Genomic DNA, 23545 nt, shown 5'->3' with positions numbered 1-23545 from the left:
TGAAGCAGCACTATTGCTGTGAGTTCCAACCCAGCCTGGGTTACATAATGAGTTCATCAGCAGCCTAAACTACATAGCGAGATTCTACTTCAAGAAGAAAAAAGTTCAGATTGAGATCCACCTTCTATACATAGAGAAACATAGCTTCAGTAAGAAAGAGGAATTTATTAGGACTAATAAAAAATACAATTCACATAAATAATAAAATACTATGTTTACCTATCATATTGGCAAAATTTGGGGCAAATATCTCATACATTGCTGTTTTAAACGTTGAGAAAGACACTTTAGCACTAGCTTCAAAAGATGTTCAATCCTATAAGCTTTAATTTTACAATTGAGAGGCTTTTTAATTTTTAAGTTAAAAAGTTTGGGGGGGATGAGAGCGGGCAGGAGAAGGGAGCGTAAACATGATCAGGCATGTATAGAAATGTCACAGTGAACCCCATGACTTTGTACATTATTATGTGTTAATACTTATTTATAAAAATAAAAATAGAAAAACGTTAGTCATTCTTAACTCTGAATAAAAATGAGTTTTATACTTACTCCTTTCATATATAAAGCACAAATACACATGTAAGACTTAAGCAGATATAATACCTGTGACATTAAAATTTAATGGTAGGGAGATTAGAGAAAAAGGTCAAAAAATACCGACAGAGGCCAACCTCACTACTAAGCAAGGACCTGAGAATTGTTTGAGCATGTCACATCTTTAGCAACAAAAACTTACTGACATGCACGTGCACCAGCTAGGAGAAAAGCTTAGAAGGACACACTGCTGAAATATGACTAATTAGTAGGCTGATTCTGATTTCAAAAGCACTCAACAGATATCTTGATCCTTCAGAATGGATTATAAAAACCAGTTAATCATTCAGGAAAAAAAGATAAAAGTTACATCATTATCTGACTCCTATTTTAGTAAAAGACTTAAAAATAATAAAAAGTGAGGCTGGGGATTTAGCTCAGCGGCATAAGCACCTGCCTTGCAAGCAGACAGTCGTGAGTTCAATCCCTGGTACCGATAAAAAGGAAAAAGACAAAAAAATAAATAAATAGTGAAACAAAATTGTAAAAGTAGAACAAAACAAAACCCTTCAACAACCTACCAACAAAAAGCCAAGTATGTTGATTCTAACAAAAATTTAAGGTAAAAAAGCATTAACTAAGCCAGTCTCCCTGGATTCCAATCTCATCTCTATAGCTTAGTGGTGCTGTGTCACTTGGGTATTCCCTACACCTCTGTATCCTTATCTGTAAAGCAGGAATAATAATGCCATCAGAGTTGTTGGAGCATGAAACTCAAATTAGGCACAGACTCAGTAAAACTGTGAAAGCAAAAGTCAAACAGCACATGCACAGCCAAGAGCAGTCTGGCTTAGAGAAAGGAAGTGGGCATTGTAAAATTTTAATGTGGGCACAAAATAAGATGCACTATGCATCACTCGATTCCCAGAGCTTCAGATCTTCAGGCCCACCCCTTTGTACCACTTCCTTACACCCTTTGGAAGGTCTTAATTTTGCAGGAAGGTCCCAAATCTTCTACTATGCTGCTCAGCACAAGGGGATATAATTAGCATGCTGAAACATGGAATGTAAATAATCCAGTTAGCCTTCTGTATCCAAGGATCTCAAATCTACAAACTCAACTAAGAGTGGATTAAAAATATTCAGCAAAAATTTCATGGACATGCACTGAACATGTACAGATTTCTCCTTTGTCATTATTCCCTAAATAATACAGCTTAATAATCATTTACATATAACATTTATATTGTACTAGGTATAAGTAATCTAGAAATGATTTAAAGTATCAAAGAGGATGTGCACAGGATCCACGCAAATACTATACCACTTAATATAAGGGGCCTGAGAATCTATAGATTTTGTTATGAGGGTCCTGGATTCATTCCCCTGTTTATTCTAAGGTACAACTACATTAGGCAAGGAGGTGACCATAATGAATGGCTTTATTCATACACAAAATAATTAGTTTCCAAGCCATGAAAGCTGTGTGGGTTCCAGGAAGAAAAAAGTCAGCGTCTCCCAAGCCATACTGGCACTAGGAGAAACTGACCAAGAAGCCAACTAGCCAGCCTTCCTGGTAAGCCATGCAGGTTCCAGGGAGAGAAAAGTTAGCACCTCCTGTGAGCCTACCGGTGCACAGGCTAAGAATCAACACCCTCAACCCTCCCATTCCTGCTTAAGCAACTTGCCGGCTTGGAGGACAGGCCGAGTGCATAGCAACTAAGGTACATAAAGCAAGTAAATGCTTGTATCATTTGGCTCATTTTGACAATATGCAATATAGCAAATATGGGGGATTTTGTTCTATCTTGCCTTTGAAATCCAATATTTTCCAATCCAATATCCAATATCCAATATTGTTTTTGTTTCGTTCTGATTGTTCTGCTTTATTCAATATTCTGCTTTGATTGGTTTGATTCGGTTTTGTTTTGGGGTTGATTTTGCTCTACCTGATGGAATTGACAACTATTGTGAAGATAATGAGATACACTATGGTAGCTACTGCTGTTTTCATAGTATCCTGCTTTGTACCAATTTTGCTGCTTTGTTTTGATTGGCTTCATTCTGTTTTGTTTTGTTGGATTTTATTATCTTTAAGATAAAAAATATTTTCCAAAGATATTTGCTGAGTCTTATTTCAGATGACATTACTTTTAAAGATAAAAACGATAGCTAAAAGCATTTATCCTTACAAAGAATAAATCACTTAATTCTTCAAATGAAGAAAATATTCCATTTAAAATGTCATACATACCTTGCGACTTTGACCATCTTTGGATTATACTGCTTGACCAAAGAAAGCAATGTTTGCATTGTTTTGCCAGTGTCAATTATGTCCTTTAAAAAAAGACAAAGCATTTAAATGGTAAATAAAATCAGAATAGTTTTCAATTCAGAGCAGCTAGTCAAATACAAAATATCAGGGCCTCAATGTTCTCGTATTTCTCCATGGCATAATAATGATTATTCAGTGCAATAATTTTCATCAAAATTCATACACTGAGATATTTTAGAATCTATAAATTATCTGGCCAATTCCCAGTATAGGATTTTATAGGCATGAAGAAGTCAATGACAACAAACTAAACATGCATTTGCAAATATTTTATACATATGTACATTTCAATAAAAAGTTATGATGATGTCCTTCTATAATCAAAGGTACTTTAGTATAATCTAAATTCAAGATAGATACTCTCTTTCTGATTCTCAGATAGTTAATAAGCCACTCTTTGAAGACCACTGCTTTGTACTACCTTTAAAGCATCCCAATTAACAAAGGATAAAATGATTTTTGCATTAAAGTGAATTTTAGGTACCTAGTCAAAAATAGGATATTGTTTAAAACAAACCCTGAAACCATAACCCTAATGCTTCTCCCTGAAAGTACTCTAAAAATGGCCTCAAGCAACGTGAAGCATGAGAAACATCAGGATTGGAGAACTGGGAATAATGCGGATATCTCAGCATGTTGTAGCCTGAATTTTCACGGATCCTGGTATACATAACCAAAGAATCTCTACTCTTCTGGCTATGAGTGGAATCTGTGCAAATGGTGGGATTCTCATTTCAGTGATTAGATTGTTATATAAAATAACTGGTGGGTTGGAGATTTTCCTGCTAGCTTTGAAGAAATCAAACGTCTAGTTGTAACAAGGTCACATGTTAGGACATGAGGATGGCCTTTAGCAGCTCAGCAGCAGATCCTTGGTCCGGCAATTAAAGGAACTTTGAAGAGTACGAGCCATAGATGAACAATATCTTACTTCAGCCTTTTAAGCCTCCAGAGGATCCAGCAAACCCGTACTCGGGAAGTATACAAACCATAAATGGGAATGCTATGTATCAAAGATAGTTGTCACACCTTTGGGAATGAAGGGGAAGTGAAGAAATGGAACTTTAGCTCTATTATGTCTAATTTTTAAAAATTATATTTGAAAAAATATGGCAAAATGTTAATATTTTATGGTTGGTGAACATACCCTTTCCTGAATTCAAATATTTCATAATTAGTATTAAAAACAAAAGGATCCAAGTGAAATGAAGGGGAATTGGGACAGAAGGCAGCTTTGTGGAGAAGGCTTTTGAGTTGGTTGTTAGGGAATTAATCGTAACATAGGGATGAGGGGAATAAATATTTTTTATGCTGGCCCTGGTGGCACACACTAATAATCCAAGCACTTTGGGATCTGGAAGGCTGAGGAAAGATTACAAGTTCAGGCCCAACATGGGTAACCTGTAACTCAAGGAGAAGGTCCTGGATTCGATGTCAAGTACAGTCAATGAGTTAATGGAAAAACATCTAAGGTATAAGAAATAAGGAGCAAGCAGTGAAAACAACCTAAATGCCTATCAATTGGTGAATGGATAAAGAAATTATCCATTAATTATAATTATATTTATATCTATAATTAAATTATAATTATATTATAATTATTGTTGTTGTTGTTATTCAGCGATGAGACTGAATGAATACAAGTGGCACAAGTCGACATGGAAGAACCCTGAAAACACTGGGAAACTGTTTAACCTCTCTGTGCTTGTCTCTTTGGCACTTGTAACAGTATACTGCAAAGTAAGCACTGGAAAAAGCTAGTTACTATTACATATAAAGTAATTCAGGAAGTAACAGCAAATGGAAAATGATACATAAATTATATACTTTTGCATGTACCAAATGTGGCATAAAACAAAATTTTAGCCAGACATCAAATTACATGTATCATTTTTAGAGAAAAAAATATTTCTAACTAAAAAGAAGTAGGAAACACACCAAAATTTTTCCATTATCGGTAAAAATGAATCACCATATAGCCTATACTAAACACAAGCCTACCATTAAAACTGATGAAGAATTTCTCTGTTTGGCTTACCTTCAGGATAACATACACTAAATTAGAAAACTAGAAGCATTAGATCACAAGTAAATGCAGAACTTACCTCAACAATCAAGACATTCTAGAAGAAAAAGAGGAATGAGAATTATCATGGTGAATCAGACAGTACTGCCAATTACAAGTGAACTACATCATACTAAAATCCAAGGAAATCCAAATTCTCCTTTTAAATACTGTACTATATCGAACCTCTCTTGAAACAAGTGAGCCATCTGTTAGGATCTGGAAATCTTTAATACTAAATGTTCATAAATAAAATTTGACCCATGTGATCAGTTTTATAAAACCTTTCATTACTTAATACAAGGTCTTTGGTGAAATATGAAATTTATCTGGGCCTCAGTTTCCCATATGTAAAACAAAACTCAAATTAGTTGGCATCTTATATGACTTCTGACACTAACATTCTAAGAACTGCAATTTGTATGGTTACTCCAAAATCATACATTTAACCTACCATACATATAGAATCCAATTCAAAACTAATTTTCCCATTAGGCAAAAACTAATACAGATATGTGTGTATTTTGGTGTATACTAAAGAATGGTATCAATACTTCCTCCCACAACAAACCCTTACCCCACTTTCTGTATCTTAGAACTTTATAGCTATAAGACTCCTGAAGAGAAAATACCAACTAATAATTATTAGTAATTATTAGTTAATAATTAATAATAATTAATAATACCAACTAATAATACCCCTAAAGCAGACATGGGTTCTATTTGTTCTACTAGTGAGAGGAATGAGGCAGTATTTCATATACTGGTTATAATCACTGCCATGATCTAAGAAGATCTGTACTACATTGCTTATTCATAGTTTTAATTCATATACTATCATAAAAATATATCACCAGACTTCTATTAATGTTCTATATAACCGACTGCCGGGAGAACATGGCGGACAGATAGCAGCAGCTACGGAGGCTCTCTGAAACACCCAGCTTAGAATTCAGGAATGGTGTGGAGTAAGGAATCATAAGCAAGAGGAGATATGCGCCGGTGATCCAAGAACGAAATGGGCTGAGAGAAACCAACTGGAAATGCAATCCTGGTGCTATAACAGGAACAGATAAAGCCTCAGCGTGGAAGCTGGAGCCCGCACCATTGGAAGCCGCGATTTGGGTTTCCCGCCGTGCGGCAGCTGCATCTGCATTGGCTCGGCAGGGAGAGAGATGCGCGGAAGCTCTGAGAACGGGAATCGGCGAACGGAGTTGAGAGTGGGACGGGCGGGGAGCTGTGCATCCACCTCCAGTGAGTGAGGGAAAACTGGGACTCTTCCACGGTCTAGGAGACTCCAACAGAGGACATTCTGGGACGGGGCAGACTTGCGGGAACAGGGCGCTGCAGTGACTTCAGTCACCAATCCGCCTCTCAAGCGGGATTGGTGAGCAGTGCCTAGCCCACGTGACGCTGCTGGCTGAGACCCAGTAGGCTAGCACAACCCAGGTCCCAGCTCCTGAGGGTGACCTGGAGGGGTGGGCCCCGCATAGGCTGCCTGGTCTGCAACTTCTTGGTGTGCTGCAGTGGGCAGGAACACCTAGCCGGTGCCATTCAATCAGACTGTGGCTGACAGGGAAGGAAGGTGGGCCTCCTATATATGCTTGCATATATAAGGAACAAAGAATGTGGGAAGAGGCAGCAACAAGAAAGGGTCCTCGGCCCCCAATTCTGAGAAAGAGGCAACAGCAGACATAGCACCAATAGATATAAAGCACTATCTCGAGAGCCTCATAGACAAGTTCAGGAATGAAGTTATTAATGACCTGAAGCTAGACATAAGCAGAATAGTTAGAGAAATGCTAAGCACCACCCAAGAAAAAACAGATGGTGGAATGGAAGAACAGAAAAAGAGGGGAAAATTGTTTAATGGAGAAAATAGAGAAAGCATAGAATACGTGAAACAGGTTCAAAGAGAATACCAGGAAACTAAAAAGTCTATTGAAAACTGGCATAACAGGTTGAAAAAAACTAAGGACAGATTATCTGAACTGGAGGGCAGATTTGTAATATGGGAGCATGAAATGAAAAACTTCTTAAAAATAACAAAGAAACAAACAGCAATAATACAAAGACTAGAAGATGATAAGAGGGTCTATAACTTAAGAATTAAGAACATAAAAGAAGAAGTAGGGACACAAACAAATGAACTACAAAAGCTACTCACAGAAATAATCCAGGAGAATTTTCCTAATTTAGCATAAGGTAAAGATACTCAGTTGTATGAAGTATACAGGACCCCAGCCACCTACAACCCAAACAGAGCAACACCCAGGCATATAATAATTAAAATTCCAGAAATCCAACACAAGAACAGAATACTAAAAGCTGTCAGAGACAAGAAACAGATCACTTACAAGGGAACACCCATCAGAATTACAGCAGACTTCTCGGCACAAACCATCAAATCACGAAGAGCGTGGGGGGAAATAATTCAAGCTTTGAAAGATAATAATATCCAGCCAAGATTGATATATCCTGCACAACTATCCCTGGAAATTGATGGAAAAGCAAGGTGCTTCCAGGATAAAGAGGAACTAGGGGAATATGCAACCATCAATTCAACTCTACAGAGAATACTGCAAGATATTCTAAAAAAGAAAAATACGAAAAATCCAGAAGTAGCGGCAGAGAGGCCACAATTAATGGAGCAGAAAACAAAATGAAGAAGACAAACTGACAACTAATGACAGAAAAAGAGCTCAACAGAAAAGAGGCAGAGAAGATTGGATGATAGGAACAGCTATTTTGGAGAAAATGATGTCTTAAGAGGTAATACTGATTTAGTATCATCTTGTTTTGAAGTCTCATCAAGCTTTTGTTCTTCTGTCTCCATTGGTCTAAACAGGTGGTATCTTATTGGATTTTATTATATATGATACTATAAGCAAAACCTTTTATTTTGCGTACTTTTATAGACAAGGAGATTATACAGAAACCATTGTTTATTTTCTGTTAGTTGATTCTAAATACCCTGTAATACTGTCATTCTCTTGAATGGTTTTACATTGTTTTGATATGTTTGATGCTACAGTATACGAAGTTATGCTCAAAGATTTCAAGGAAAGAAACAATATGGTAACTACTTTTTATGTCGGGATAATCTTGTGGTGAAACACTATTTTGCTTAAATGGTTATGTTTTGATCTGCGTTGATTTGCTGTTATGCCCTCTTTTATCTCAATTTCCATCTTATTATTTACTTTTTATCCTTTTAATTAAGGGAAAAATAAATTAAAAAATAGCAGGATATATTATAGTAATCCACTTTGACTTTCCATTATCTTGATTTAAAGCCCTGTCTTGCTCTCACCATCTTGTTTTGACTGATGTTCCTCTATTCTGTTTTGCTTGATAGTACCAGGTTCGAAAGTTTGGGCAACAACTGTGACGATAGTGGGATTTATTATGATGCCCATTCTGGTTGACTATTATCTACTTTTGAAGACCTATAATGTCTCCAATGTTTTGGTTTTGTTGGTTTTGTTCTTTACTGTTTTGTTCAATTTTATTATAACTAATGATATAGGCAATTCTATTAGAGATAGCGGGAGGCATTATGGTAACCATTGTTGATCACCTAGTATTATGCTTTTACATTATCTATTACATCCACCCTTTTGATTTGACTGACTGTTCTGTTATGTCACATTTGGTTCTACTCTCTCCCAAAAAAGTAGTAAGAACTGTGGGAGCAACAAAACCCAAAATGTGTAATTGTCATTGTACAAAAGAGAGGAAAAGAAAGTGCTCTAAACGATATAAGTGCATGTATATTTAAGTGTATAAGATAGATAATGATATTACATTATTATATATGATACTACTGAATTAGATCATTGAACAGAACTGTTTGCAGTCTCACTGTTGGAATGTCCACTTTATAAGCTTTAATTTTGTAACTTGAACAATTGTTTCTGAGATGACAAAATGTAATCCATTAACTAGTGATTTCCTACTGTTTATTTTTTCTGTAAATCTGTATAATTTGTACCCTTTCTCTGCTTTTTTTTTCTTTTCTTTTTCTCCTTAAATAAAAATTTTTAAAAAATGTTCTATATAACCTTCTCAGCTAGTGGTTGCCAAAGCAGGAACACAACATTCACTGGGTAACCTGAAAGATTAAAACCATTTTTAAACTTCTTTCTTTCTTTCTTTCTTTCTTTCTTTATTTTTTTTTTTTTTGTCTTTTTCCTTTTTATCGGTACCAGGGATTGAACTCACGACTACCTGCTTGCAAGGCAGGCACTTATGCCGCTGAGCTAAATCCCCAGCCCCCATTTTTAAACTTCTATATCATCTATAGTTCTGTATGTATTTTACAACATATATGACATCACTATCATAATTCACAAATGATTTACAAATACACATACTCAAATTGATTGCTCGAATTTTTTTAGTGATTTGGCATGCAAATAAAAGTTTGGAGAATCCTGTTCCATGTATTAAAAGTAAACTTATAACTAAGTAAAGCTTCACCATTCTATGCCTGAAAGCAGATTATCAGTGAAAGTGAAGTCTCTCACAAGCCTGGGGAGGTCTGGGTACAAAATGAAGTAAGGATAGCCCATAGATTTTGGCAGGCAATTTTCACTGCTTTTCTCTCTCATGCAGCCTCAGTGAAGCAGCTTCTAGAGACAACTGGCCTACTGGCCACCTATTCTAGGCAGGAAAAATTACTTAATACCTAGAGTGAAGCTCAGCATAACAGGAAAAAAGCAAAACATTGGAGCAATCCAAAGGCACAGCAAATACGTAATCTCAATTTTATGAGACCTCTATAAATTCTAATTAAATTGCAAATACATTATATTAACACAATGAAAAAGTCCTAACTATTCAAATGAATCCTAGTATAGTGCAAGGGACATAGACAGTGAAGTTAATTCAAACTGTAGCTCTGTCACCTAAATTGCATGTCTTTGAATTTCAATATCCTTCTCTACAGAAAAGGAATAATACCTTCTTTAATGGTTTATACCTTAAATGTCCTCCAAAGCCTCGTAGGTACCATCTGCTTCTTGGAGTGGCTATATCATGAATGTGTGACACTAGATTAAAGGTGTGATAACTGGATTAGTCCACTGATTGGCTTAACATAGTTTTGAGTGTGGACAACAGGAAGGCCAACCCTGGGTTTGGGTGGCACCAATCAATAGGCTTGTAGTCTAGATGGCATAAAAGGAAAAGGGAGGCTTTACTGCTTGCTGCATTTTGCCTCCTCTATCATGCTGCCCTTCATTGGAGTCAGCTGACTCTGAACTGAAACTACTACAAACTGTGAGCTGAAATAAATCTTCCCTCCTTTAACATGTGGGTGTCAGGTATTTTGTCCCAACAATGGCATTAAGTAACTAAGACACTTGCTTCATAGGGCAGTCATGAGGATTAAATGAAATAACAAATATATTAATGTAGTAGGAGATGCTTAAGTAATAGTTTATGCTGAGCATCACTCAGGGAGAGTGCTTTATGTACTGACTATCTGGTCCATCAGGTGTCATTTCAAGCATTTGATTCCACTTTGCATGAGATACACTCATACATGTTTGTTTGATCAACTAATTTTTGCGTACTTTTAAATTTAGGACATTGTATTCACCCATGATGTTTGTTTCTAGTGAAATCTAGTAAATTCTGGTTTTATTTTATTAATTTGTTTATTTTAGTTATGAAAAATACCTGTAATTTTGTGTTACAATGTATAAAAATTCTTATCATATGTACATTAGATATAACTCATACTTCTTCTAAACTTAGTGATATTCCTTTACAATACAAAACATACATGCTTCAGACACTGAAAGTGAATAGGAAGAAAGTGCCAAAAGATCTGTAAAAGAAAAAAGCTGAAAAAGGGAAAAATGTTAGCATATGTGAGAGGAAAAGTCTGTGTTATGAAATAAAAATGTCACTCACAGGAAAAAAGGAAAAGTCAACACGAGAGTGTAAAGTGTATTGTTCAAAGAGAGATAATAATGCAAAAAAAATTTGCATAGTACTGGCCAACTTGTAACACTGCACTGTGTACTAAATGTTTTTAGATATAGTATACACAGAAAAAATTCCAATTAATTTGTAAAGTTGTTGTTTTTATATTTCCTCTCACAATAAAAATTAACAAAAACATATTAAGTTTTATTCATTCTGTATTTAAATAATTAGACTAGCAAGTACTTAAGGAGCTAGTTTATCACCTTCTCTCATTCACAACTAATCTGCCACTTCAAAAGATACAATATAAATCTGTCAATCAATGGACAAATAATTGCTTTACTATGTATCATATGGTTTTTTTCTCAAACATTCCTCTATCCTAGCTAGCCCATCTGAAATACCCATATTCCCATGAGTATCTGTGGCTCACTGTTGTAATTTACACAATGGGACCAGCAAAACTGGCTTCTAGTCTTAGATCTAACAAGTAACTAGCTGCATGATCCAAAATAAGTCACAGACTACAGATTTTATTAGTGTAACACAGTTAACACAAATTAAAACCCACAGGGATTAAATATTTGTCCAATACAAAACTCTAGTACAGTATGATTCAAATGTTGTTTAAAAATAAAAGGAGCTGGGCATGATGGCACACACCTGTATTCTCAGCACTCAGGAGGCTGATGCAGGAGTATCAACCAGAGTTGGAGGCCAACCTGGGCTCCATAGTGAGTTCAAAGCCAGCCTGAACTACAAAGCGAAACCCTGTCAATCAGCCAATCAATACACCTGTAATCCTAGCACTCTGGTAGGTTGAGGCAGTAGGACTGGAACCTAGTCTGGGCAATCTTGCAACTTAGTGAGAATGTGTCTCAAAATAAAAATAGGACTGGGGATGTAGCTCAGTATAAAGGCCCTGGGTTCAATTCCTAATAATGGCAGGGTGGAGGTAAGGATTATTACCATTATTTATGTCACGTAGGTACATCGCTACCTAACAAATGAAAATAATAAGGCTTAGAAGTCAAATGACTTTCCTAAAGTCACGAAACAAGCAAGTGGAAGCCAAGGGATTTGAACAAAGGTGTCTCCAGACTCCATATTCTCAAGAACTAAATGGAGAAAAAAATCTTCAGGCCTGGCGAGCGTCAAGTCATGAGTTTGATCCCCAGTACCAAAAAAAAGAAAGAAAATCTTCATGCGTTTCTGCACATGTGTAAGATAAATCTCTCTCCAAAAGATAAAATGAAGTAGATTTAAATAACCCCATAATCTCACCAGCAAGAAATAAGTTCACTCATTTATGTTTCTTGATTTTTCCATAATAAATGTTCTCTCCTGTGACCAGCATTTAATAAGTTATTTTAGAAACAGAGACCTGTTTATAAGATCACAGAGCAACAGAGCTATTAGCTGGAAAAAGCAAGGTCAAACTGAATCACAGAAGGTTTCGAAGGCTAAGCCTCTTCCACCCCTGAAAACTGATTATATGAGTAAGGGCTTCGAATAGCCTCTAAATACGGACAAAACCTGCTGAAAGAGAAGAAAAAGCAGTCAGGAAGTGGTAGACAGAACCATCAAGAGACAAAGACTTGGGATTACAATTTCTTCTTCAGCACTTTCAGAAGATGCTGAGGTCAACATTAGTTTGGCAAGACCTTGGGTGGGCTCACAGAATTTCATACAAGGGTTTTATGTCAAAGGCTTATTATAGATACTCAGTCAAGTAAGTTGTAAGCATTAAAATCTACAGGCCAAGCCAGGTGTGGTGGTCCACACCAGTAACCCAGCACTCTAGAAGGTGAGACAGGAGGATTGGTTAATTCAAGCTCAGCCTGGGAAACTTAGTAAGACTTTGTCTCAAAACAAATTTTTGTTTAAAAAATGGCCGGGTATATAGCTCAGTGCCAGGGTCCTAGGTTCATTCTTAGTACTGAAAAAAAAATCTGAAATCCAGAGGGAAAAAGAGCTTTGGTGTCTGCATTCAAATTCAAACTTTACCGCTTACTGGTTGTGCAATTCTGGAACTGTGAGATAATCTTTCTGTCTCACCATGATGTTTTTCCAACTGTAACTCTATCCCTTAATTCCCTTATCTGTAAAATGGGGACATAATCTCTCTTACAGAATTGTTGCAAAACTTATGAGATTAATGCCTTTGTACTTGGCACAGTATCTTCAAGAAAACTAACTAGGCAGCTTCAAAAAATCAGCATTCCATCATTTATCACTGATTACTCAAAGAATTTCCATTGTGTCAAAGAGTGATTATTTAGTGATTACAGACAGAGCGCAGTAGTACAATGCCCACTTACTAATTTTGAGGCTCTGTATGTGGTTTGATCCCCAGCACCACATACATCTACCCAAAAGAATAATTTTCAAACACTTAAATATATCTGTTATTTTCAGATATACAACATGACTATAATGACCAAAAGGTCAAAGAAGAAATCAAAAGGGAAATTTAAAAATCTCGAGAGACAAACAATGGAAGCACAACATAACAAAAAAGTATAAAAATTTTCATATTATTAAGAAAACTGAGGCTTCCTAAAATAATGTTTTGAAGTTATTTTGTGTATGTTTTAAGAGTGCCACATGTATTGTGTCAATTAAATCTCTTAACTCTGGAGTGTCTGCTTTAGTCCCGCTTATACTGCTTGCTTTTGGGACTCAAAACTTAAATAACTTGTATAATACCAGAGTGTTAGGAAATGCTGAGCAAAGCTTTGAAGCAAAGCTGTCAGAATCTGAAACCCACACTTTTAGCCACTATTAAGAAACTATGTGTAATCTTAAAGAGAAAGCCATCTTTCCTCCAATTTGTATTTTTTAAGGCCCCCAAATTAGATTCTGACAGCTTTATAGAGAGCAGTACTAGATACTAGGCCATCCAGACTTTTTAAATTTAACAGATTCTGCTGTCTTTTGGCTATACAACCTAGGGAAAGACAATTAACCTACATTGCTTTCAAGGGTTAAATAACTCTTGTTTAGTGATGCTATGTAAGTAAGCTGCCTTAGTGACTGATTGAAAGCACAGCATTACTAATTGATTCTTGGTGTAAAGTGTCCTTTTCTTCTCCTCCAAAATAGGTATCTTTCCCACTCTAGGCGTGGTGGGACACACCTATAATCCCAGAATTTGGGTGGTTGAGGCAAAAGGATTGCTGAGTTTGAGGCCAGCCTGGGCTACAGAGTGAATTAAAGTCCAGCCTGAAATGCATAGTGAAACACTGTCTCAAAAAAAAGATAAAAAAGATACATACCTTTCCAGTTAAAGTTGAGAGATCATCTCCACCAATTACCTTTATGTCCCCTGTTGACTGATCATTCTAGTTTGAGAAAAAAAACAAGAAACAACAAAAAAAAAACTGTACTTATGAACACTTATATACACATACTTCAAATTATCAAATGGGAACAAGGTTTAACAAGTTAGCTAACGAATGTCCACAGCATTATGACATTCTAAATGATATGAATTATGTTTCCAGAAATGAATGAACAGGTAACTTTCAAGTAGAGATTAGTAAAAATCAAAAGTTCTAATTGGCCATTACTGATCTGATGTTTTTAAGGATCCTAAAAATAGAGGGCCGCTGCTTTTGAGTGCAGTGTTACAGCAGCCACCCATCAGCAGTTAAAGTCACTTCTGAACCACAAGGGAAGTTCTCAGCATGACAGGCATCTGATTCTGGCCCTGTACTATTCTGCAGTCAGCAAGTCACAGGAGCTGATCAATATCACATCTCACCCCAAGGACAAGTCTCATCGAAAGTGTAGCCTCAGGGCTGGGGATGCACCAAATGGTATCATGTTTGCCTAGTACATGCGAGGTCCTGGGTTCAGTCCCCAGAACTGAAAGGAAAAGCGTAGCCTGGGCCCAGCTCATCTTCAACGAGCAGACCTGGTCCTGGGAAACTTGGTCTGGGCCATAGTCCTTTAAGGCAAATTCTAAAGCTAGCGGGGCTCCTACTACAGAATCTAGTAGAAACTCTTACAGGAGTTTTAAAGGGGAATGCTCATCATCCTCAAATAACTGTTATCTGAACGTGCTGGATTCAAGACAGAAAATGGGCTAAAAAAAGCAGGTAAACCAGAGAGCTTGGTCTTGCCCTGCCAGAGAGCAAACCATACAAGTTTACAGCAATTACAATGGAGTGGTGTCAGCACAGTAATTGACAAAGGAGAGCCCAGAAACAGAAAAGAAATATACGAGGATTTAGTATATGATAAAGATGGTATTTTGAGTCAGTTAGGAAAAGATGAATTATTCAATAAATGGTGTTTGGTCAACTATTTATCCATTTGGGGAAATAAAGTATGATCCCTACTTCATAGCATTCATTAAATAAATTCCAGATGGATTAAAATCTAAATATAAAAAATACAACCATAAGCAGACTTGAAAAAAAAAAAACAGAGGATGTTTTTTTCACATTCGTAGAAAGAGTAAAAACCTAAGCATGATTATGAACCCTAACTAAAAAGAATTGTAACAAATACTCCTTAAACACATTAGACTCCCAAAAAATAATCCAAAGGAAAATGGAGAACAAACACAAATAGACAACTTAGCAAAGAGCAAATAGCGTTGAGAAACAAATGCTAAATCATGATTCTAACATCCACCCATCCAGACTTGCAAAATTAAGCCTGATGAAATGTTGAGGGGAAACAGGCACTCTCGTTGGTGATAGCGTGAACTGGCAAAACTCCCTTTGAAGAGGATATAGTAGCACTGATGAAACACTGTAAACATGCATGCCATTTTGACTCAGAAATCCTACTTACAGGGTATGATGCTACAGAAACACAAGTGTACAAAGGTACAGTCAAGGACATTCACTAAGCATTCACTGAAAAGTGCCAACATGTCTATTAACAGGAAACTACACAAACTAAAGAAATCAATCTACATAACAGTAGTACTAGAAAGCTATTAAAATGACACTACTCGTGTAATACACACTGACATGGAACAATACTAATTAAAAACACCAAGTAATACTACTGAACAGTATGTTGGCTACGAAGCATTTTATTCAGCATTTAAACTTTCCATGTTGGGCTGTGGGTGCAGCTTAGAGATATACTTGTGTCACATGTGGGAAGCCCTGGGTTCCATCCTTGTCACCAAAAACAACTCCCCTGCCCCAGCAACTATTCCATGCTATGAACTAAATGCATTAATTTATGATATCAAAGTGCCTTGCATATTATTCTCATCTTAAGAGAAATACTCTAAAGTCCAGCATTTCAAGCAGGCAGAATGGCCAAAAAAAAAAAAAGCCAAAACCTTTAGCATCACATACGAGTAAATTGTGCTAATTTCCTTCTTAAACCTTGATAAATAGTGCCATCTTCTGTACAAGTGTGGTATTACAATCCAAGTTGCTTTTTTTTTTTTTTTTTTTTTTTTTTTTTAGAAAGGAAAGAAAAAAATCTAACTGATGGATGGAATCATGGAAAAACACCTGTGATCTAAAGGCTATGACGACATTTGTAAGAGATAAGAGAACCACTAAGCACACAAGACCCTGATTCCAAGCCACTACCATGCAAATCCCCATGCCCATTGGCACCAACACTTTTCACTTCTATTTGTTAGGAGGCTTTTTCATGGAAAAATAGTCACCTTCTAAATGGAGGCTAATAAAGGTTCACCCCAGAGTGACAGTACAGCCACATCACTGAAACAGTTCTAAGTGCCCAAATCACATACATGGATACATGACCGTACCCGGGTGCCCACAGAAACGGCACTGCACTCCTTCCTCCCTCCTGTGTGCACAAGCTTCCGACTCTGTTCCTTTACTAAGTGCCTCTTCCGTGCCTGATCTATAGTTTTGGTGACATGTGGAATGACATGACTGGATGAGGGGAGAGACCCCCCCCCCGTCCCCACAATTGTTCTAGCAGTACCATCTCTTCTCACTCCTCTCAGCCAGAGACACAGCAATCCTTAACTCAAGGTGTCAGTACCTCCAATTCCCAGAAACCCTTTCGGGTTACAAATACACACTCTTAACGCCTGTCTGCCTCCCAACAGTCTAGGTGAAAAAACCAGCATAAGAGGAAAGAACTGTATTTATTTGCACTTGTCCATTCCTAGGAATTCGAATGCCTCTGGGAAGAAACAACACTCCAGTTTTGGAGCTAAGGGTGTAACTCAGTGGTCCATCATGTACTTATTCAGGAGGCCCCTGAATCTTCATTTTTCTCAGCACCAAAAAACTTTACTTGTCTAACAACGTTTCTTCCTGAAGCTCCATTACTTTTTTATTCAATTCCTTTAATAAAAATATCTTAAAACTGAAATACAACCCCCAATAGAATATATTCACATACTGATCAAATGTTTCATTTTTCTGAATATCTTAAGAGCCTCAGAGACAGAAAAGATCACTGAATATAATAATATACAGTATTTCAGTGTTCTAAGATGGACATTTAGATTTTAATGTCTCTGAAGTCAACATTACTACAAATGATGGCACTAGTACAACTGTTCCTAGAAGTCTTTCTTTCTTAGCAATACAAACAATAGTGGTAAGTCTTTATAGGATCTTTCATCTAATGAAATATGGTATTTGGAACTCCTACACTATTTCCCACCTAATCTTACCTAGATATTCTGATTAAAAGTATAGTATGTGTTTATGACAGATAAAATTCTTTAAAACAGTAGATACAAAAAGTGGTAGCAGAATTTGGGATACAATTTCTTTGTAATTTTCTACAGTTGTATTTTTTAAGTAATAACTATGTATTTTATTAAACAGGAAAATACAATTTTTATTTGAAAGAAAAAACAGGTGAGTATGTTAACATCACAACGCTTTTTTATTTATTCTGGGAATAGTCAATACATGGAGCATTTATTTAGGATTAGTATAGTACAGATTAGGCAGCCTTTGTCACTGTTTCAAACTGGTCAAGATCAGTATGTAAAATCATACTGATTAATCAATGTTAGTCATGCTACAATTTAAAATTTCCACTTTACTGTTTTATAAATTAAGCTGCCTGGTTTTTAATATGCATATATGAATACTTCCATGACAAGCTATTGAATTATTACATAGGTTAGAAAAGGTTACGTCAAATCAAGAGAGCATCTGGATAGTTCTCTTATTTCTATTGCTTAGCTATAAATCTGCACATAATTTTAGCATATTATAGGTTCTTTTAACTTATGTAAAAATTTACATAAAAATATGCTTTACTTATGTTTAAAATTTCGTGTTTTTTATCAGTTGAGGAGTTTGGTTTAACAATATTCTGAGATCTAACACTAGGGAAAAAATTAAAACTAAATAATGGAATTAAAATGTCAAAGTGTTTCTGTCACTACAAATTCCTCTGACAATTTAAAATATTTTTAAATGAAAAATATTGAATTCTGTAATTTTTTCCGTATTTTTGCTTCCCAAAGAAAGAATATTCTGAGCCAAGGATAGCAGTGCACATCTTTATTCTCAGGTACTCAGGAGGTTGAGGCAGGAAGGTTGCCAAGTTCAAGACCACCCTAAGCAACTTAATGAAACTCTGTTTCAAAATTTGCAAAATGGGCTGGGGGTGTATCACACAGATAGCCCAATTACCTAGCATGCCTGGCCCTGGATTCAATCCCCAGTATTTTAGGAAAAAAAAAGAAAAATGAAAAAAAGAAGAAGCAAGAAAGAACATTAAGCATATGCTCAGATAGGAGTCATAAAGAAACAGGATTTATTTTGCATGGACTTTGCTAAACAAAACAAAAAGATGTCATATCATAGGTTGTGGATACACACTGGGACTCTAAGCAACACTGTTTTGAAGGCTGTTTAGCTGCAATGCCAGCAGCTACTTTAAGTCTTAGTGCAAACTATCAACCAATGAATCAATCAGTAACTTCTGTTGAGAAAGAACCCAAGTTTTATGTTTAAGCCTTTTAAGCAAGGCTTTCAAACTGTCATAAGAAAGAATAATAGGTTTATTTTATAGGATAAAGAAAATATCTATGATCATACTTACGTGATGTCATTAGAACTGATGTCATTACATAGCTGTCATTAGAACTGACCAAAATGCAGAAAAACCTTTCTTGTGTTCTTGCGTCCAAGATGACAAAAAGGAAAAAAGGACCAATGGTCATTCTGGCAGCTTACTCAGCCCACAACTGTGCCTGATGAGTGCCCATGGACAAGGCCACCAAACAGCTCATCATTTGAAACACAGTAGAGGCCACAGACATCTAGGACATTTTCCAAGGGGTATCATCAACATCTAAGTGTTTGCAAAGCTGTCACTAGGTGGTGCCATTCACAGCAAGAGGGACAGGAGCTGATCTTGAGAAGCGCCACTCATATCTAGACAGCCTGTGCTGCCCATGACCTCCTCCCAAGCCCATGAACGGAGCTCAGTCATTGAAGACTGAAGGAAAAATTGTCCTTGGGGAAAAAAACTACAGTGGAAACCATACTTAACTGGAAAAAGCAGGCTGAGGACATAGTACAGTGGTAGAGCCCCTGTCTAACATGCACAGTGTCCCGGCATTAATCCTCAATATCAAAGAAGTAGAAAAGATCTAAGACTTGGATCATTCAAATAGGTGATTCACGGAGAGAATGAAAGTTGAAAGTTAAATGTTGCTAAGTGTTCTCACTATCAATAAAAACATGAACAAAGGTGAGTTTCTAAAAGACATATTGTAACACTGATGTACCAAAGAGTAAAGATTGGACTTTTGTTCTAATTTTTGAAGAATACAGAAATTCTTATTTTGGAAAACATCAAGTTACAGGAAATACAAAGTAAAAGGGCCAACAAAAATCAAGCACTGACATGAAGAAACTGTGGATGATAAAATCCACATAACTATCACCCTGATTTTGTTTTATCACAGTGGCAATATTCCTGTGTATTTTAGACTGTGTGATACAGGCAGAGTGACTGTGGGTCGAAAGAGGTTTCTGCTTTCAGGGAAGTAATTTTTAAAAAACAGACCTATTTCAAAATGGTCTGTGACTCCCCCCGCCCAATCTAGTTCCCGAGAAGACATCTGTTACCACTAAGTATAGTCCGAAAGTCACCCCCATGATTCAACAGCAAGTCTTACAAGAAGTTTGCAAGCAACAACAATACAAAGCCAGGCCTGATGGCATGTGCCTGTACTCCTAGCACTTGCAAGGCTCAAGTGAGAGGACAACTTGGGCCAGTAGCCTGGACAACATAGTGAGATCCTTGTCTCAAAAACAAAATAACCATACTAACAAAAGCAAGAAACTCTGCCAAAACAACAGTCTTTTAAAATAAATATATAGCTTCTTAGGTGAATAGTTTGAAAAAGGAAACACTCACTTTAATATAAAGTGCTAATGAGTATGTTAGAAAAGGCCCACTGTAATTGACTGAAATGAATGTGTAATTAGAGCTTACAGAGCTGCAAAAAAAAAAATACACGCAAAACCAGAGCCGTATTTTTAAAATCTCCATCAAATATACTTACACAGTAGCTCTTAAGTCTAATAAAATCTACAGTCATAGGAATGGATTTATCACAATTTCTATTCAGTGTCTTAATGTAATCCAGCAGGTCAGCAAAGAATTTGTAGCCCCCCTTGAGGACGCAGAGAGCTACAATGTGATGGCCTCCCATCTCCTTCATCACATCTCGAGCAAGCCTTTCAGTCCTGCAGAAATAAAATCAGAGATTTAAAAGATAGTTCCACACGTTTAAATTTCATAACAAATTATCTCTTAAGCATTAAGCATCCATTAAACACACTGTTTGTCCCCATAAAGGATACCCTACCTTTATCATGAAGCAAAATTAAAATTTGATACCTTCAAAAATCAGGTACAATGTAACATCTACAATAAACTTAGCAATGTAAATAAAATAAGTTATCATGTTCAGCTATTACACTGGCAAATTCTGATTAAATGGTATAACACACATCATTAGAAAAGACTAAAGAAAACAGCATTCTGATATAGCCCTGGGAACAGTAACTGATAGGATCTTTTGAAGTATAAATTGGCAGCATCATAACATTCAATAAACACCAGCTTCTTGACCTAGAATTTAACCTTTTGTGTAAATCTGAGCAAGGGCCAGCTAAAATTTATGTTACAGGATATTTCCTCTATTATAGTCTATGATAGCAAAATGAGGAAGCAGTCTTAGTGACCATCAATAGTGGGCTTGTTAAACCAATTAGGAATTTCCATAAACAGAATGCTATGCAACATATAGAATATGCGAGATACAAAAAAATAGACAAAGAAAATAAGAAAAGAAATCCAGGTATAGTGGCACATCCCAGAACTCTGGAGTCAGAGGCAGGGGGATCTCAAGGTTTTTTTAATTGATTAAGTTTATTCATACATTTCACCATAGCGAATTTTCCTCTGTACACGACATATCTTTCTTTTCCCAATCTCCCACACTTCCTTCGACTCCTCTTCCCCTCATTTACAAAACCTTTGTTTCCATTCTTTCCTACTTTTCCACAGTTGGTTGCAGCAGTCTACACTCCCATCAACAGTGGAGAAGGGTTCATTTTTCCCAACAGTGCCACCAGCAGAGCTGGGGATTCAGCTCAGCGGCATAAGCACCTGCCTATACCAATATTTTGGTGTTCTGTTACTGTACATATTCTTCTTCAGGGTTCTATCTGTTCTGTATCCCAGCAGATTTAGTTTTTCCATTTTAAGATTTAGATTTTTGATGCATTTTGATTTTAGTTTACTATATGGTGAAACATACGGGTCTAATTTTAATCTTCAGGTTGTATAAAGCTAGTTTTTCTAGCACCATTTATAAAAAGGTTATCTTTCTTCTAGTGAAGGTATTTGGCACCTTTGACTAAATATGTCTGGAGTTGTTTTAGTATCTTCTTCCATTTCATTGATCCTTGAATCTGTTTTTTACCAGTACCATGCTGTTTTATCACAGTAGCTTTATAGTATAATTTCAAGTCAAAAATTATGAGGTCCCCTCCCTTGCCTTCATTACCCAGAATTGCCTTTGCTACTGTAGGTCTCTTCTGCTTTCAAATTAATTTTAAGATTGCTTTTTCTAATTCTGTGAGATATGCTGTTGGAATTTTGATTGGGATTGTATTAAACCTATATAACAATTTGGAAATATGGCCATTTTCACTAGATCGGTCCTTTGTACCCAAGAGTAAGGGATATCTTTTCATTCTCTGATATCTTCAATCTCCTTTTTAAGAGTATTATAGTTTTCAATGTAGAAGTTGTTTACTTCCTTTGTTAGATTGACTCCTAGGTGTTTTGTTTGGATGCTAATGTGAAAGTGTGTTTCCCTAATTTCTCTTTCAGTGAGTTTGTTATTCATGTACATGAAGGCTATTGATTTGTGAAGGTTGATTTTGTATCCAGCTATATTACTGAAACTGTTCATTAAATCTAGAAGTATTTTTGGAGAGTTTTGTGGTCTTTTATGTACGGTATCATGTCATCTACAATAGTGATAACTTCTTCCTTTCTTATGCTTTTATTTCTTTCTCTTGTGTAATTGCTCTGGATAATGTTTCCAGAACTGTATTAAATAAGAGTGGCGACAGTGGACATCCTTGTCATGTCTGATTTTAGAGTGAAAAATTTCAAAGTTTGTCCATTTTGTATGATGTTGACTGTTGGCTTGTTACAGATGGCCTTTATCAAATTGAGATAAAGAGTCTATTCAAATTTTTTTAGGTTTTTTTTTTATCATGAATGGGTGGTGGAGTTTGTCAAAAGTTTTTTCTGCATCTGTTGAGACGAACATATGTTTTTTGTCCTTGGCGCTGTTAATATGATTTATTAGATTTGTTGATTTATGTATGTAGAACCATCTCTGCATCCCTGGAATGAATCCTACTTGGTCATGGTGTGTAATTTTCTTGATTATTTGCTGCATTCTGTTTGCCAGTATCTTATTGAGGATTTTTGCATCTATGTTAATAAGGGAAATTGGCCTGTAATTCTCTTTATTGATTGGGTCCTTCTCTGTTTTTGTATCAGGGTAATTCTTGCTTCCACGGATGAATTTGGGAGTATTGCTTCTCTTTTAGTTTAATTAAAGTGTTTGATAATTTTCAGTATTAGGTCTTTAAATTACTTGTAGAATTTAGCAATGAATATGTCAGAGCCTGAGCTTTTCTTTTTCTTTCTTTCTTTCTTTTTTTTTTTTTTTTTTTTTTTTTTTTTGTCTTTTTGAGACAGGGTCTCGCTGTGCAGTTCAGGCAGGTCTTAGACTCACTTTGTAGCCTAGGCTGGTCTTGAACTCACAATGATCCTCCTGCCTCAGCCTTCTGAGTTCTGGGATTACAGGCGTGACCCACCACGACCAGCTTACCTGGGCTTTTCTTTGTTGATAGGATTTTAATTATATCTTCAATTTCATTGACTGACATTGGTTTATTTAGAATTTTTATCTTGATTCAGGTTTAGTAATTTATATGTATCTAGGAATCAGTCCAGTTCTGCATTATTCATTAGAATACAAGTTCTCAAAGTACGTTAAAGTACGTTCTCAAAGCCCTACGGGATTTCTGCAGGATCTCTCATGATTTCACCCTCTTCATTCCTAATTGCATGGATTTCAGTCTTTTCTTTCCTGTTTTTTTTTTTTGATAAGTTTGGCTAAGGGTTTGTTAATTTTATTT

General features: G+C 36.2%; 1 protein-coding gene across 1 annotated transcript in view; it reads right to left on the bottom strand.

Moving 5' to 3' along the window:
* Hprt1 (hypoxanthine phosphoribosyltransferase 1) overlaps nucleotides 1-23545 on the bottom strand; it is a 42166-nt gene that overhangs the window by 4731 nt on the left and 13890 nt on the right. The window contains exons 3-6 of the mRNA XM_003462671.5: nucleotides 20377-20560; nucleotides 14150-14215; nucleotides 4975-4992; nucleotides 2789-2871 (exon numbers count right to left, since the gene is read on the bottom strand). Of these exons, the coding sequence (XP_003462719.2) occupies nucleotides 2789-2871; nucleotides 4975-4992; nucleotides 14150-14215; nucleotides 20377-20560 (351 nt within the window). The remainder of the gene's footprint in view (nucleotides 1-2788; nucleotides 2872-4974; nucleotides 4993-14149; nucleotides 14216-20376; nucleotides 20561-23545) is intronic.

Source organism: Cavia porcellus, unplaced genomic scaffold (genome assembly GCF_034190915.1).
Source record: "Cavia porcellus strain 051 isolate PalLab524CR breed Dunkin Hartley unplaced genomic scaffold, mCavPor4.1 scaffold_3, whole genome shotgun sequence".
NCBI lineage: Eukaryota > Metazoa > Chordata > Mammalia > Rodentia > Caviidae > Cavia > Cavia porcellus.
The sequence above is the reverse complement of the archived record's forward strand: the minus strand, read 5'-3'. Positions and strand labels throughout refer to the sequence as shown.